The following is a 15,405-nucleotide window of genomic DNA, read 5'->3' as shown; positions in this document are numbered from 1 at the left end:
TATTAGTTATTCCTTTAAGCAAAGTGAATTACTTTTACTAAAAAAAATGACTTACTATTATTAATGACAATGACAAATTAGTCACAAAATTTTTGTGAGTAAACAATGAAGTTTGTTTCAAACTTGCAGGTGTAATATTAATCGTTTGGTAATTTCCATGAAAAATTAAAAATCAAACAAAATTGCATAGTACAAATATCTTATCAAATTATCCAATCCAACATAATTTAGTCAAACCAATGAATTTTAACCGCTTTACAAAATGCTGGAATTATTAAAAGGTTTTTTCTTTTAGATCCACACATATAGTTTTTAGATTGTAAAACTTACATTATTAACAATTGTCAACAGAAACTTAAAAAAAGAGATGAAAGAGAAATCGGTTGATATTTGTATTGAATGTAGGGGATGCAATTTATGCTTCATCAACCTAATTGAGTTCTTAGTTTATTTCTACATCTCTACATATCTGAAAAGCTTGTGTATTCAGAGTTGACATGTTTTATCTGAAATATTAAGACCAAAAGCAAAAAGAATTAGGTAGGATAAGTACATAAAACTACATCGACCCGTGTGTTATAAACTATGAAAAACAATTAGAGTTACAGTTTACTTACAGAACCGTCATTGAAATATCGAAGATTAATTTTTTTTGATGAAGCTCTTTCAAGAATATCATTCAGATCCATTAATGGTTTAACATGCAGTGTATCAAAGAAATGTTTATGACAGATAATATTCCCTGAATCTTTTAAACCTGAAAAAACAGTGCAAATAAAAATCAATAGGTCAATAATATCTAAAGGATTCTTACTAATAATTTTCTATGGAAAACAAAAATTTTATGAGATGTCCAAAATCAGGCATACAGTATCATTTCTAACATACTTAATTAAATTATTACTTTAAAATGTATTTATATATATATTTTCTACAGGTATCCCATCTATTCGAGGAACCTTTCTGCCAATCAAATCCTTTAATGCTCTATTAAATTCAGATCTTAGTACTGTATCTCCCTTTTAATCCTCTTCAACTTCTTCTTCTTCCTCTATAACACCAGTTAAATTTGCTCCGTATAACTCTTCAATATATTCCACCCACTCATCAGCCTTTTCTTTCATATTATAAATCTGTTTACCATCTTTATTTAACACACTGTTAGATTTTAACTTATGTATCACAAAATTCTCCTTAACTTTCCTGTATGCCCCCACCTATTTTACCAATGATCATTTGTCTTTCCACTTCTGAACACTTTTCTTTAATCCACTTTTCATTCACTAATTTGCACTTCCTGTTTATAGTATTTCTTAATTGTCGATAGTTCCTTTTACCATCTTCATCACTAGCATTCTTATACGTTTTACATTCATTCATCAGGTGTTATATATGCTCTGTATCCAAGTTTTTCTATCCAAGTTGTTCCGCCTAAGTTCGCTTCATAAACTTTAACTGTGCTTTATTCAACAACAAAATATGACAATACTAAAATCAGAAATGCAAAGAATAGTTGTATTTAAAATGTAAACCTGAAGAGTAGTAAAAGTTTAGAAGGCTTTTTAAAATTTGACAAAAAAAGAAACCTAACTTGTAATAAAATCTTATAAAAAACATATACCTTAATTAATAATTAACATATACCTTGTGAAAGTAATAATGCAAAATTATGAACTTTTGTGGCAATATCTTTTAATCCTTTAGGTCCATGATAAACAGCAAACATAGCAGACATATTTGCAAGTAATGCTTGTGCTGTACAAATGTTACTTGTTGCTTTATCTCTTCTGATATGTTGTTCACGAGTCTGGAGGGCTAAACGATAAGCATCATGTCCATTAGCATCACTATAAAATGATATCCATAAAAATATAATTAAAATAAAAATTAATATATTTGAAAATATTTTCCTAACGTATAACTTAATTAGTGTTCTACTATTTTTATAAAAATGAGATTTTTTAAAAATATAGATAATATTTTTCAAATGCAACATAAACAAATTATGTTTTTAATCTTAACGAGAAAATTTTTTACTCATTTGTCATGTATATATATATATCTACTAGACGGCCTGTCTATCCAGAACCTACTCAGCAGCACTCATATCAGCTCAGGCAAATCCCGGGACCAACTCAGAGGCTCCTTGAGGCCTCCTGGGGCCTACCCCATGGCTGCAGAGCTCACTTTACTCATCATTCCCAATTTTCCAGGGGGACCAGTAGTGGTTGCTTCACCTCCAGAACTTGCTTTGGTCGCCATTCCCATCTACCAGGGGGCTCCAATCTCTGGACTCTCATGCTGTACGTTAGCCTCATGGTTGTGAGAATAATATTGATAAATTATAACTATAGTATTAAGGTTTTACACAAACCTAAAAAAGAAACTAAATTACAAAAGATAGAATAATAGTAGCTTTTCTTTCTTTTTTTCCTGTTTAGCCAGGACTTATTCAGGTATTATTACTTCAGAGGATGAATGAGGATGGTATGTATGAGTATAAATGAAGTGTAGTCTTGTACAGTCTCAGATCGACCATTCCAAAGATGTGTGATTAATTGAAACCCAACTACCAAAGAACACCGGTATCTACAATCTAGTATTCAATCCATATAAAAGTAACTGCCTTTACTAGGACTTGAATCCTTAAACTCTCGACTTCCAAATCAGCTGATTTGGGAAGACGCCTTCACCACTAGACCAACCCGGTGGGTTAGAATAATAGTAACTAAGGTAACTAAAGTGCACACACCTTTGACACAAAAAATCCATAACTTATTTCTTTGCTATGCTGGCAGAAATATAATAATGAAGTAAAAGGATTAATCTATCTTTTCCTTAATGAATATTTTTAATTCACAACTTCATCCTCCTTGGGGCGAAGAAATAATGAATATTTTTACTAGCTTAACCTTCAAGGGAGCAAGGTCCCTGTCGATGGCTTAATAGCTTTCCTGGGATAACACGAATGTATTCTGCAAATTTGAAAGTAATCGGTCGATTGGTTCTTGCGTGATGCGATAATAAACAAACAGATAAATATTTCCAAATAAGCATCTGTTATATCTAGAGTAGTATACCTGATGTATGAAGACGTTGGCCTTTATCCTACTAACAAACACCTAATTTGAATTTTGAAAATTGGATAATTGTTTGTAGAGATATTATATTAAGAACACCCCAGTGCCCCAGGGGCAACGTGTTTGTTACCAGTTGATGGTGATGATTGTTATAGCTTCCCATGAAGTGCTTGTGTACCTCACCACTCTAGCTTCAAACACAGGCCCCATGGGAAGCACATTATTGTTAAACAGAATTTTTTTAATTTTTTTTACCATAAATTTAATTCTATTATTTTTATAATATACATTTGATTGAGTCAGATCATTCAGTTCAAACCTAGCTCACACAGTGATACAGACTCAAAGTTCACAGTTCATTAAGTTTTGTGCTTCAACTGGCAAATTTCCACTACTACAAAACCTTCTCACTTATGCCAAGAAACGTAGGTAAAAATTTGGTTGCAATTGATTGAGTAGTTTTTTTGTTTATCATAAACAAGCAAAAACCCTCTTCCTCTTTATATGGTAGTAGATTAGGAGTCCTAAAACAATATTCAATTTTACTGATGATTATTTTTACTAAACGTCACCGAAGCAATGTACATAACAAAAGTTAATTGCCATCATGTCATACATTCTGAACAACATACACTCTAAAACTTTTTCTAAAAGATCTTATTTTCAAAACCATAAACCCCTGGGCAAATGTTTACCCTACAGACTACCTCCATATCTTCCTTCTTCATTACATCACAACCCACATATGTGAAGAAAACTTGCAGGTTTTGAAGCAGGAAGATAACAGCCCTACGATCGACTTATTCTATGCAATAGTCAGTGATACCAGGAGCTAGAAAGATTTTTTTAACAAGCAAGCTTCAAAAAGCATTGGATGAGACAGATTTTTTGGATGATCAATTAATTCTTCAAATCTTATTCCAAAAGCTGTTTATATGATAATTGCATTAATCGTTTATATGTTATGTATAATCATTATATGTTAAAGCATTAATCGGTCTAGTCCGGCCATAGTAGTATTTATGTCTTTCATTTGAATGTTCATGGATCAGATGTTACAAAAAGTAATTTCTTTCTGTAATCGCAAAAACAATGAGTAGTTGTAATTGGTATTACTCTATAGTTACTGAATAAATAGCACATAACAAATTTTATAATTTATTTTTATCTCAATCGAATTCATTTTTTATAAAAGGAATAACAAACTATATTACCGTGTAATACCAATCATTCTTCCAGGCATAAGACGTACTAATGATTGACGAGAAGCAAAAAAACCAGCATGTGGACCACCATACCCTAATGGTACCCCAAATCTTTGTGAACTTCCGACAACGATGTCAAATTCCAATTCACTTGGTGGACGAATGAGACATAGTGCAAGAAGATCAGTTGCACAAACCATTAGTGTCTATAAAATAATAATAATAATATGTAAATAATTTCATTTACAATTAAAAAAATTAAGTAGTTTACATTGCAGTTCATAAAAATTAAGAATGGGAATTTTACTAAATTAAAGTTTTTGGAGTTATTATAATAGGTGACAAATAGTATAACAGAGCACCATTTTCAAAAAAAATTTGTGAATTCTCTTGCAGGAGTGTAAATGCAGTTTTTTTAAAATTTCTAATAACGATTGTTTTTACAGAAAAACATATAAGCAGAAATTCAGATTTCATCAAGTTTCCATTAACTTGCTAATTCTAAAAAAAATGAAGGAAAAACAGTATAATCAAAATATTTCATCATTATAACTAATTTGGTTGGAGCTGACATGGAACAGCTGTAAATAACAATGTTGCTGTAATTAGGTTTACCATACGTCCAGGACAGTCCTGGTTTTTTAGTGCTGTCAGGGGTAATGTCTGGGGTTTGAGAATTATATGATTGGCGAGGGTTTTTTTAATTTTAGACCTGTATGTTTGACATCAAGTTTTTAAACAGTTTCTTACGACCACCGTGCATCTCTCAGCCGACCTTGGAGCAAGTGCTGACATCGATTTTGACAGAGGCGTGGCTACCGATCTTGCCACAACTTTTTACTTAGTTATTTGACAACACAACAGGGGCAATGTGTTTATGTTGATTTCATGTGTGAAGTAACTTTTCTAAACATTTTTGATCATTAATTTTCAAAAAAAGTCCTGGGTTGGACCCAAAAAAATATAGTAAGCCTAGCTGTAATGTACTTTATGTTATAATTGAGTTATAGATGTATGTCTTACATGATACTGGATCTACCTAAAGCCTAGTCCTACATTTGAGACTGAAATTGAGTATACTACTCAGCTTTTAACCTGTGTATAAAAACTGATAAATTTCTGGTACCAGGTGGTTGCTAGCCCCCAGTGATTGGTGTTGTTAAAACATTCATTGTGTTAACCAACAGGAGTTAAACTTATGGAGGCAATGGTGGCCACTAGAGCTTAGGACATGGAGGAAGATTGCATCCCTGGGTAATGTTTCAACCCGACTACATGGATGATAGCATCTGTTTTACTTCTTCCTTGACCAGAACCGGGTACTAATCTGTGTAGCTAGTGGTCCAAGGCTAAGGGTCAGGTCTTCATCATTAGTCACTCACTAGCAAACTAATGATTCATTGTCTGCTATGTACGGTGATTGCAGCAGGGTAAGGTTACATACCTCCTGCATGAAGTATTTCAAATCTATTTTTTTTAATAAAGAAATTTAATTTCTTCCAAACTGCTTACTTTATACGATCAACTTATACTGAGTATGGCGGCTGTGAATACAAGTTTTGTTAGTGTAGATAAGTGGACAACTTTCTTCCCTAAATTTCTGAATCTGTAAAAGAAGTAGAATGTTTTTTACTGTACGTCAGAGGTCGGCAACCTTTTTGTCAATAAGGGCACAAAATAAATTCAAAAGTTATTGGGGGGGGAACATGACAAGTTATCAGGGGTGCCACACTATTATTACACAATAAGAGATACATTTGCCTTTAAAGTCAATAAAACAAAATTGTTCTTCCCAGTCAATATTAAGAGAATAAATTCTTTTTCTTTTACAATTATTCATGATGGGTTATTTATAAAATTTGTTTAACCAGTATGATACGTATTTGATAGTGAAAAGCGTTTCTATCTTGCGTGATATGGTTACTAATAAAGCGTAAATAATAAAATATAATCAATAACACTTAAAATACATAGTATCAGAATACGGTAACGGTAACATACTACCAAATTTATCAGAAGCGAGAATATTCCTACGTGCTAAGTAGCAAGTATGACCTTAATTGCTATTTTCTGACACTGACCTTGTACAATATATTGTCTTACATACACAAGACACCGATACAGTTACTGGGCTTAGTAGGTGTGTAATATAGTGAGGGTATATAAAAATCCCATCGAGAGCGCCATGGCACCTGCAGGCACCATGTTGCAGACACCTGCTGTATGTGATACTCTTCTACAAGAACCAACCTGTTTACATTTTTGCCACTTAAATCCTTCAAATCTTAAAATTTTGATTAAGTTGTCTTTTCTAATTGAAAGTAATTTTTTCTTCTTAAGTTTCAAAAACACTACCAAAGTATAGGAATTCATCCTTCAGTTCTGTAAAACCTGAGAACCATCTGTCTAATAGCTCCTTTTAAAAATAATCTACAAAAATTCCTTTTTTTGATAAGTTAAGTTTTAACTAAATTAAGATGAGTTGCCTTGTTTTTTTCACATCGCTATTCTTTTCTAACACTTTTGTGACTTTTGAAACAAATTCTAAGACTTTTTTGTATTTATCAGACATATCCCATTCCTTGCTTCCTCGGTCATAACCGATCACATTTTTCATCAATTCCTTAGACTGCCTGCTCAGTGATACTCTTCCCTAGTTAGACATTTTTTTTTCAGAATACTACGAGAGAAAGTTTTATTTGCACAATAACTGTTCAGTAAAAAGTATGATAAAGCATTTGTAAATTATGTACTACGCATATCCCTCCCTAAAATCGATCTATACAAATAACTAATAAAATAATTTTAAGCATCGACCTATGAGGTCCACTAACAAATAATAAAAATTATTATATTTAAAAATGCTACATTTAAGAAATATTTTCAATAATTTAGATACACAATTTCATAAAACTTAATAAAACAACAAACAAAAGATTGATTTGCTCTTGTAATTTTACAAAAATAACCATGGCTTCACCAATGAAACAAATGAAGTAAGCAGTCAGGCCATAAATATTATATAGGTGTGGTGATAAGAAATATAAAATTAGTAAAACAACAAATAAATCAATAATTAATGAATGTATAAAGGTAATGTGAGTTTACTATATTCTGTCAGTACAAATGAGTTAGTAGTGCAATTAGTAGAGTTGGGCAAACAGGTTGCACTGAACCAGTGAGAGGTGAAGAGCAGGGTTCCTTCAATACTAACCAACAGAACTTCCAAGCAGATAGACAGCCTATAATAATGACAAAATGATCTGATTCTGCCGTTAACTCCACTGACAATGGAGCTAAAAGGTTAGCTCCAAAAAAGATCTTCTGGAGAATAATTTTCATGTAATTTGAGAGAAGCTGTCATTAATGTTTTATATTAAATTGTTTAAAAAATAACTTAAATTCTAGAAATAAGAATGTAAATACTTACACCATGAGAATGAGCGTGTTCTATAACTTTTGTTATATCTTCAATATTTCCTTCAGTATCAGGATATTGAAATAATGCTCCAGCAATATCACGATTTGAAAAATCAACTTCATGTATATTTCCGGCCTCAACAGTTAAACCTAATGAATCAGCTCTTGTTTTTACTACACTTATTGTTTGGGGATGTAATGTTTTTGACAAAACTAGTTTACGTCGTTTATTGTGTCTGAAAATAAAATTAAACAAGTTTAACATAATATTCATATTATCCTAGTAATAGTCATAACTTCCTACTTTACTACAGAAGCCTCCCATTAATCAACTTCTGTAAATGACCCACCGATTTAACTGACCCTCCATAACTAATGATGTGAGATAAAAAAATATTTCATATACATCTCTGCTTACTTCATAAAAAGCAATTTCATTTTAAGAATACCCTCCTTGATTCCTTGGGATATATACTGGACAAATGGGATGAGTATCACATGTGCCAATGACATCGCTTTTTATTTTTTGCATTTGCATTTTGTTAAAGTTATCACAGTTATTTTAATACTGCATACTTCAACTAAAATGTTCATTCTTGACTACAGTTCATATAGAAACTAAATAAAAACAATAAACTAAACTTCCTTTGATAAACAACCACAAAAATAGAACACAAATTTTTAAAATATATCAGACGTATACTACAAAATATGTTGTAATGCATCAAATCATCTTGCATCATACAAAATTATCACTTTTCATTTATTTTCTACATTGTTTAATTACCATTCTGTGACCAAGAATTACTTCAGAAGTGAGTTTAACACATTAAATTACATTACACATTGAAATTACCATAATTTTATGCTCAAATAATTCAAACATAAGAAAAAACAAAAACTGCAATGAGAACAGTAACCAAAACTGTTACATCAGGAAAAATGTATACATTTGTATTTAAAATCCACAATTAAAAAATCTGTTAACCCACAAAAATATTTAAACAAACACGACCTCACTGGACTTTAATATTTAATAATTTAAAACTTAAGAATGATTTGAAATACACAAATATATCTGTCCGGAGCCAAGTGATATTTTTAGTGACCACATTCTTCAAATCTCAAATTCTCATTGGCTATTATTGAATCAAAAAATTTGAACGTTTTTTCACTAATTACAATATTCTATTTTCATCTAGAGTACTCCCATCTGACTGCAGCCATTTTAAAACTAAGTTTACAATTAGTAGAACAATGAAAAAGCTCAATATGTGAGCAAAACATCTCTGTTAATCCAAAACAAAAAAAATTTATTAATTTATATTTTTAATATCTATAATTACACTCATGCAAATTAATTAAAACAAAATTAATTTTGTAATATAATGACTTTATTTATTTTTAGTGACAAAGCAAATAAAATAACTTGTATTAAAGTTATTTTTATAGTTAGTACAATCTCCTTTAGGTTTAATTAACATTTTAATCCTATTAAACATTGATTTAACCAAAAATTTACACTTTTGGTTACAAATCGTTTGGTTTATGAAACTATAAGTAATAAAATCATATGCTCTTTTATTGTGCAGCCCATTTTCCTGAGTTTACTTTTACAAATGGACCGCAGGTTTTCAATCAAGTCATATCTGGTGAATTCCTAGGCTAACAAGTACTTTATCTCTTTGTCCTGAAAAAATTTGATCTTTCCAAAACATGACAGAATCACTGAGAAATATACTTTGACTCCAGCTTCTACAAGATCTTTTTAAAGGTCAATTTTTTTTTTTTTTTTAATCAAAAAAGCAGTATCTCATGAAGGGATACTGTTGGGAAACTGGATAGACCAGTTTAATTATTCATTTCAATTATTTTTTCAACTATATTTAAACTCAACTTACATCTGGCAGATATATCTCATTGAGTAAAGGAAGTGTGTTTCACCTGTGTACTCAATGGCGGCCTCGGGTAAGTAGTGTGTATGATTTGTGAGCATGAAGTGTCTGATGTGTGTGTGTGAGAAATGATTGATCGGATGTGATGTTGTGCGGTGTATGTGGTGAGATTTGTATGATCTACTGTGTTCCTGTTCTCTGTGCATAACTGGTGTATGACTGTCTGTGAGGGCGTATTACTTCCCTCCTGATGAAATGCTTCATTAGCAATACCAGGAGGTGGGTAGCCAGGAGTGGAGGTTTAATGGTAGTGTGCAAGTATACATATACACCTAATAACACCTTGCAGAACCTGTTAGCGAGCCCGACACTGCCTAGGCACCTGCAAATGGAGTTCCTCCACCTCTTAAAAAAAAAGGAAGAGCATATTTATACAAAATAATTATAGCATCCCTTTTTATAAATATTACATCCAATATTATAAATCTTCTACTCGCATAATAAATATTAAAAAATATAGAAAAAACTTAACAATATGATAAAGAAACAAGAAAGAAAGAACTGAGTATTTACTGAACAAAGTTTTGAGACTCATAACTTTATAAATATTACTCAGCTAATATTTGGTGGAAAACCATTGAAAACAGGTTGACTAACCGTGAAATATAAAAATGTTGTACTTCTTTCAATTGATTTGCACAAAGGTATATTAAATTATTGCTTACATTATGGTTATATTGTTTTACTTCTTAAAATTTATGTTTAATAAAATTATTACCTATGAGATAATCCCATAGCTTCTGCAGCAGCTGTACTTTCATCTAACAAAGAAGCATTAGCTACTTCCATACCAGTTAACTCACAAACCATTGTTTGATAATTCAAAAGACCTTCTAATCTTCCTTGTGCAACTTCTGGTTGATATGGTGTATACTGTGTTGTCCTAAAAAAAAAAAAGACTATTAAACACCTTACAGATATTTCAAATAAAATATTACACTTATTACAGATAGTTCAAATAAAATAACAAAGAATTTCATTTTGGCTCAACAGCAACCTGCAGTAACTCTTCAATTATCTGAAATTCTCTAAAGTAACTTTCACTTTCAGTGAACTTGAAAATATCATAATATTAATAACTATCGTGAAATAAAAAACATAAGAATAAAGGATCAAAAAGTAGGTTTGTTTCTGCATTCAGAAAAACATCTTTCATTCTATTTTCTTAAAGTTTTTTTTAAATTCATGATTTTCTTTTTTAATGATAAAATGAACAAAATTTTCAAGCTCTAATGTAGGTTTTTTTTGAGATGACTGACATCAAGTGGCATAATGTGATGTAGTCCCAATAATTTTTTAAATATTTAATCAGTCATTACTAACACGCAGTTAATGTGGTTATTGTGGTTAATGTGTTAATGGTTATTGCATGTGTGGTTAATTTGTTACTGAACTACACAATGCAATTCCTATTTCATAATTGTTGATTCAACTGAAAACTGGTTTTGTGAGAAGTTTGATCAATCTAGGGTTTTTAAATTTAGCTAATAAACATAATATCTTTATTTTTTACCTGTTTTAAGAGGCAGCAAGTCTTAAATTTTTAAATAAAGTGTACTACATTGTTTTTTGAAATAATTCTATTATAAAACTGACAGGATTTAAGTCAGTCAAATTTAAAACTCTTATCAGAGTAAATAATAAGACTTGAATAAATTAGTCACTAGGATAAATAAAAAGATTTTCATATAATAATTTAATTTCATACATTTCAAAAACATACAGAATTCGCGTACATTTTTTTCTTCTTTATCTTTACAAAAAAAAAAAAAAAATGAGTACAATGTAGGAATATTGATTAAACATCTATATCAAAAAATTTATGCTGAAAATAGCATTTTTCCAGTCAAGGGTGAAGATGTTGGAGAAACCTCTTCCTAGATCTATCTAGTAAAATATATTTTGGTTAAACTACTTCAGATCATGAATTTCAAAACTCTCTACTCTTACTTCTCCTACAACTATCCTGTTCAACAATAAAACTTTTTCATAGTTAAAAGAAACCACTACAGTAAAAGCAACTACATCTGAATCACTAATATAACAGCAATACTAACCCCTTGGTTTTCTGTTTTTGTAAGGTAATATGGAACGGAGCACAAGTATGTCGGAAGATGTTTTACCCTCATATTTGTTGCAGGCCCTGGACTTCTATCCCTTGCTGCTGTTTCTTTCTAATTAGTTGGCATGTAGTTAATTTTAATAACAGGTATTAAAATTATTTGTTTTTAAACTGGATGGAATTTTGTATTGCGTTCTGATCTTATTAGATTGTGTAAGTTTGAAAATTTTGACTACGGTTATTCTTGGGAGAATTGCTAAATTTTTGCATCCTTTCTTCCTCTGTTCTCGGAAGGCCTTGGCAGTATCGTTTGGTCTAGCAGGGGGATGCACCTGACGGGGCCTTAGTTTATGAAGGGGATAACACACTCTCTTTAAGTGAGTTGCAAAGAAATGCTGAGGCAGTCACCTTTCTTGTATACAGACTGAGATGAAGAAGAGAAACTGGATTTTATCAATGTTTCTTCTTCATCTTTTTCCATTAATTCTGGTTTCAGGAGATGAATTTCTTGCTTCTTAAGTCTCTTCTTTTTTTGTTTACCTGACTTACTGAGTTCAATGGTTGTAATTATTTACAACTGGTAACATTATAACCGCTTCCTCATCTGATCATTATTGCCCGCCCTTATCCCTTTTTTCTTTTCTGTTTAGTCTCCGGAATCACCACAAGGTATTACTTCAGAAGATGAATGAGGATGATATGTATGAATGTAAATGAAATGTAGTCTTGTACAATCTCAGATCAACCATTTCTGAGATGAAACCTAACTCCCAAAGAGTACCGATATCCAAAATCTAGTATTCAAAATCTCGGTATAAAAGTAATTGCCCCTATCCCTGACCTTTGTTTATTTCACTTCTTAAAATTGTTACATTTTTATATGTGATATGGTTGATGATAGCAACACCTCTCAGTCTTAAAACATTTGTTTGTCTTTTTCATTATTTAAAATAAAACATTTTAATCTTCAAGTCCCAGCAATGCAGTTATGAATGAAATTTTCTTCTATTTCATAACGTTTGAGTATGTTAATAAGCAATTCTTTTCTGAAAATTAAGAATATCAAGTTTATTATTAATGTCGGTCGACATGCTTATTGTGTCGACAAGATTACTGGCAAATATTGGTTCTACGTTGATGTGGAAAGCTTTTATAATATTCATTATATCTTAGAATGAAATTGTACCCTGTTTGACTGATGTAGAAAATTGTGTGGTTTGAACAATTCAGTTTACATACTACAGAATAGTGAAATATTCCAGGTTGTTTCTTTTCTGTGTAAAATTGTTTATTTTGTCTGATCAATGTTTGAAAAGCCACACTGCATCCAGATTTTTTTAATTTATAAGCTATTTTCTCCGATTCTTTATGTTTTATATATATTAATATGATGTATTTTTTGTTTCACTTACCTTTTTTAGTATTTTTATTAATTTTGTATAAGACTATCGATGAGTGTGCTGTTACACAGAATGAGAATCTGGGTGTTAGACATTCTGTAGTGAAGAGTCCTTATGTGCTCTTTAGGGGACATGAGTAGATTATACTTAAGCAGATAGTTTATGAGGCTGATTACTTAAGATGTTGTGGATGAGCATGTTAATTATCTATTGTTCTTGGTGTATTCTGAAAGTATGTTTTTGTTTATTCTTTTGTTAGGTAAGGTCAAAATTATTTTTTATTATCTTTAAAGTTTAATTTGTGGCATTTTCTTAAAGTATTTTAATAGTAATTCACAATGCTTCGTGTTATCTTAGGGATCATTGACTTATATGTTTCAGGAAATTATTTTACGGCCATATTTGTTGTAAGAAGTTATTTTTGTTCTATACTTTGAAAAAAGATTTCTACTATAATGCTGCATTATATAGGTTTGTAATAAAAGAAAAATAACAAGTACTGATTAAAAAAATAAGAAAACCATGAACATTTAATACAGAGATAAATTGACTTACCAGCCTGGATTTTCAAAAATATTTCTCATTATAGTATGCGGGACGCAACAATTATGGTATCCCATACCAATATATGACCGCCATACTTGGTTAAGTTCTGCAATTTTTCTAATTTTTTTTATAAGTTCATATTCACCTGTAAATTTAAATATGAATAATAATTTTTAAATTAATTCCATAAAGTTAAGTACAAAGCACTTTATATCCATCCCCAATAAATGTTCTTTGTGCACCTCCCTAAATCGAATTAATCTGCAAATGAATTAATTCATTTGCAGATTAAATATAATTAATTTTTAAGATATAAACCACCTATATGCATCAGAACCATTTCAAGGTCAGTTGTTTTCTAACAAGTATTTTATATATTTGAAAGTTGCACTTTATTAATTATTCTTTTACAATACTTTATAAACAATTATTTCAATTCATCGCGTAATATATATTTCACATTGCAAATGCCACAATACATAAGATATACAAATAGATAAAATAAATCACACATTTAAAACAAGAATTAGTTCATCAGTACTAAGTGTCAATCAAGAAGTAATCTACAAAACTTTCCAATATCCTGATACTGCAATCAGGGTATTGCAGGAATTGCCCCTCTCTACAAAGAAAAGAATTAAACTAACTGTTTAAGCATTATGAACTTTTATTTGGGAGTTATTCAAGTATTACAAAGAGTCCTTAACTATAAGAAAAGACCAACAAACTGTTTTCAATTTGGATTAGGAATTTTCGATTTAATGTGCTGGGTAGAAAATAGTAATGGTCACCTCAAATTTACACGATCAAGGGTAAAATTTATGTTATTCTGTTTGTTAGATGACAACATATTCAAGGATAGTCGCATATAACAATATAATAACATTGATAGCCCGTTAACCAGTTCTGTTCCCTATAATTAAATTATGCTACATAAATTCTGTGAGAATGGGAGTTCAAAGAATCAAAGGGATTCTGTAAACTTAAATTTAATAATATTAATTTTATTATTGATAAATTAAAAAGATAAATTTAAAAATTTTCAGGGATTTTCTATATTTACTTGAATTTTAAGACATTCTCAGGATACCCTACTTATCCTGGGAGGATGTAGGATTTTAGTGAGGCATTTCATTTATGTCACAAAATTTAAGACATTATTCAGATATGAACTGCAACCTGCTATATCTCAAGATATCCCCTCAACATTCTGTATATCTCAATTCACACATTGCACTTGTGGAACAAGTTTTGAGTTCCAGAGACATTATGTGTTGCATCAACAGAAGTATAAAAAATATTTGATTCATCAAAAAACAAATAAAAATATGATGAGATAAAATTCAAATAAACTACAAGATTTTCACAATTTTATAACTTTAAAATATTTTAATAATATCTATAGTAGTAGCAAGATCACAAAGCAAAGTAATAGCAGTAACTGATGGCTTGAAATCTTTTACACTAAATCAGCTCTGCACATTTATGTTAAAAGTCCTGATCGGTGTTGGTGAAATTTTTATTTGCTTTTGTTTGTTTGTGCTTTTATATTTTGTTTTACAATTCTTTTTAATTGAAAGTACGGTTACAAAACTTTCTTAGCTGTAATTAATTCCACCACCTTGTTCAATTTTCATTAAAATTTAACATCATCGATATTACGTATATGCAGGTTATCATATGAAATTTCATGAATGTATGTTAGACACATTATGGTAGATAAATGCCAACACCCAA

General features: G+C 30.5%; 1 protein-coding gene across 7 annotated transcripts in view; it reads right to left on the bottom strand.

The window, feature by feature from the left end:
• LOC142322375 (glycine dehydrogenase (decarboxylating), mitochondrial-like) overlaps positions 1–15,405 on the bottom strand; it is a 61,027-nt gene that overhangs the window by 29,501 nt on the left and 16,121 nt on the right. For all 7 annotated transcript variants that reach the window (XM_075361384.1, XM_075361382.1, XM_075361386.1 and 4 more), the window contains 6 exons: positions 13,678–13,813; positions 10,379–10,543; positions 7,716–7,941; positions 4,295–4,491; positions 1,645–1,847; positions 618–757 (listed from right to left, as the gene is read on the bottom strand). In XM_075361384.1, coding sequence (XP_075217499.1) covers positions 618–757; positions 1,645–1,847; positions 4,295–4,491; positions 7,716–7,941; positions 10,379–10,543; positions 13,678–13,813 — 1,067 coding nt within the window. The remainder of the gene's footprint in view (positions 1–617; positions 758–1,644; positions 1,848–4,294; positions 4,492–7,715; positions 7,942–10,378; positions 10,544–13,677; positions 13,814–15,405) is intronic.

The sequence above is a fragment of the Lycorma delicatula genome, chromosome 3, assembly GCF_047948215.1.
Source record: "Lycorma delicatula isolate Av1 chromosome 3, ASM4794821v1, whole genome shotgun sequence".
Lineage (NCBI taxonomy): Eukaryota > Metazoa > Arthropoda > Insecta > Hemiptera > Fulgoridae > Lycorma > Lycorma delicatula.
This window is presented reverse-complemented; position numbering and strand designations above follow the sequence as displayed.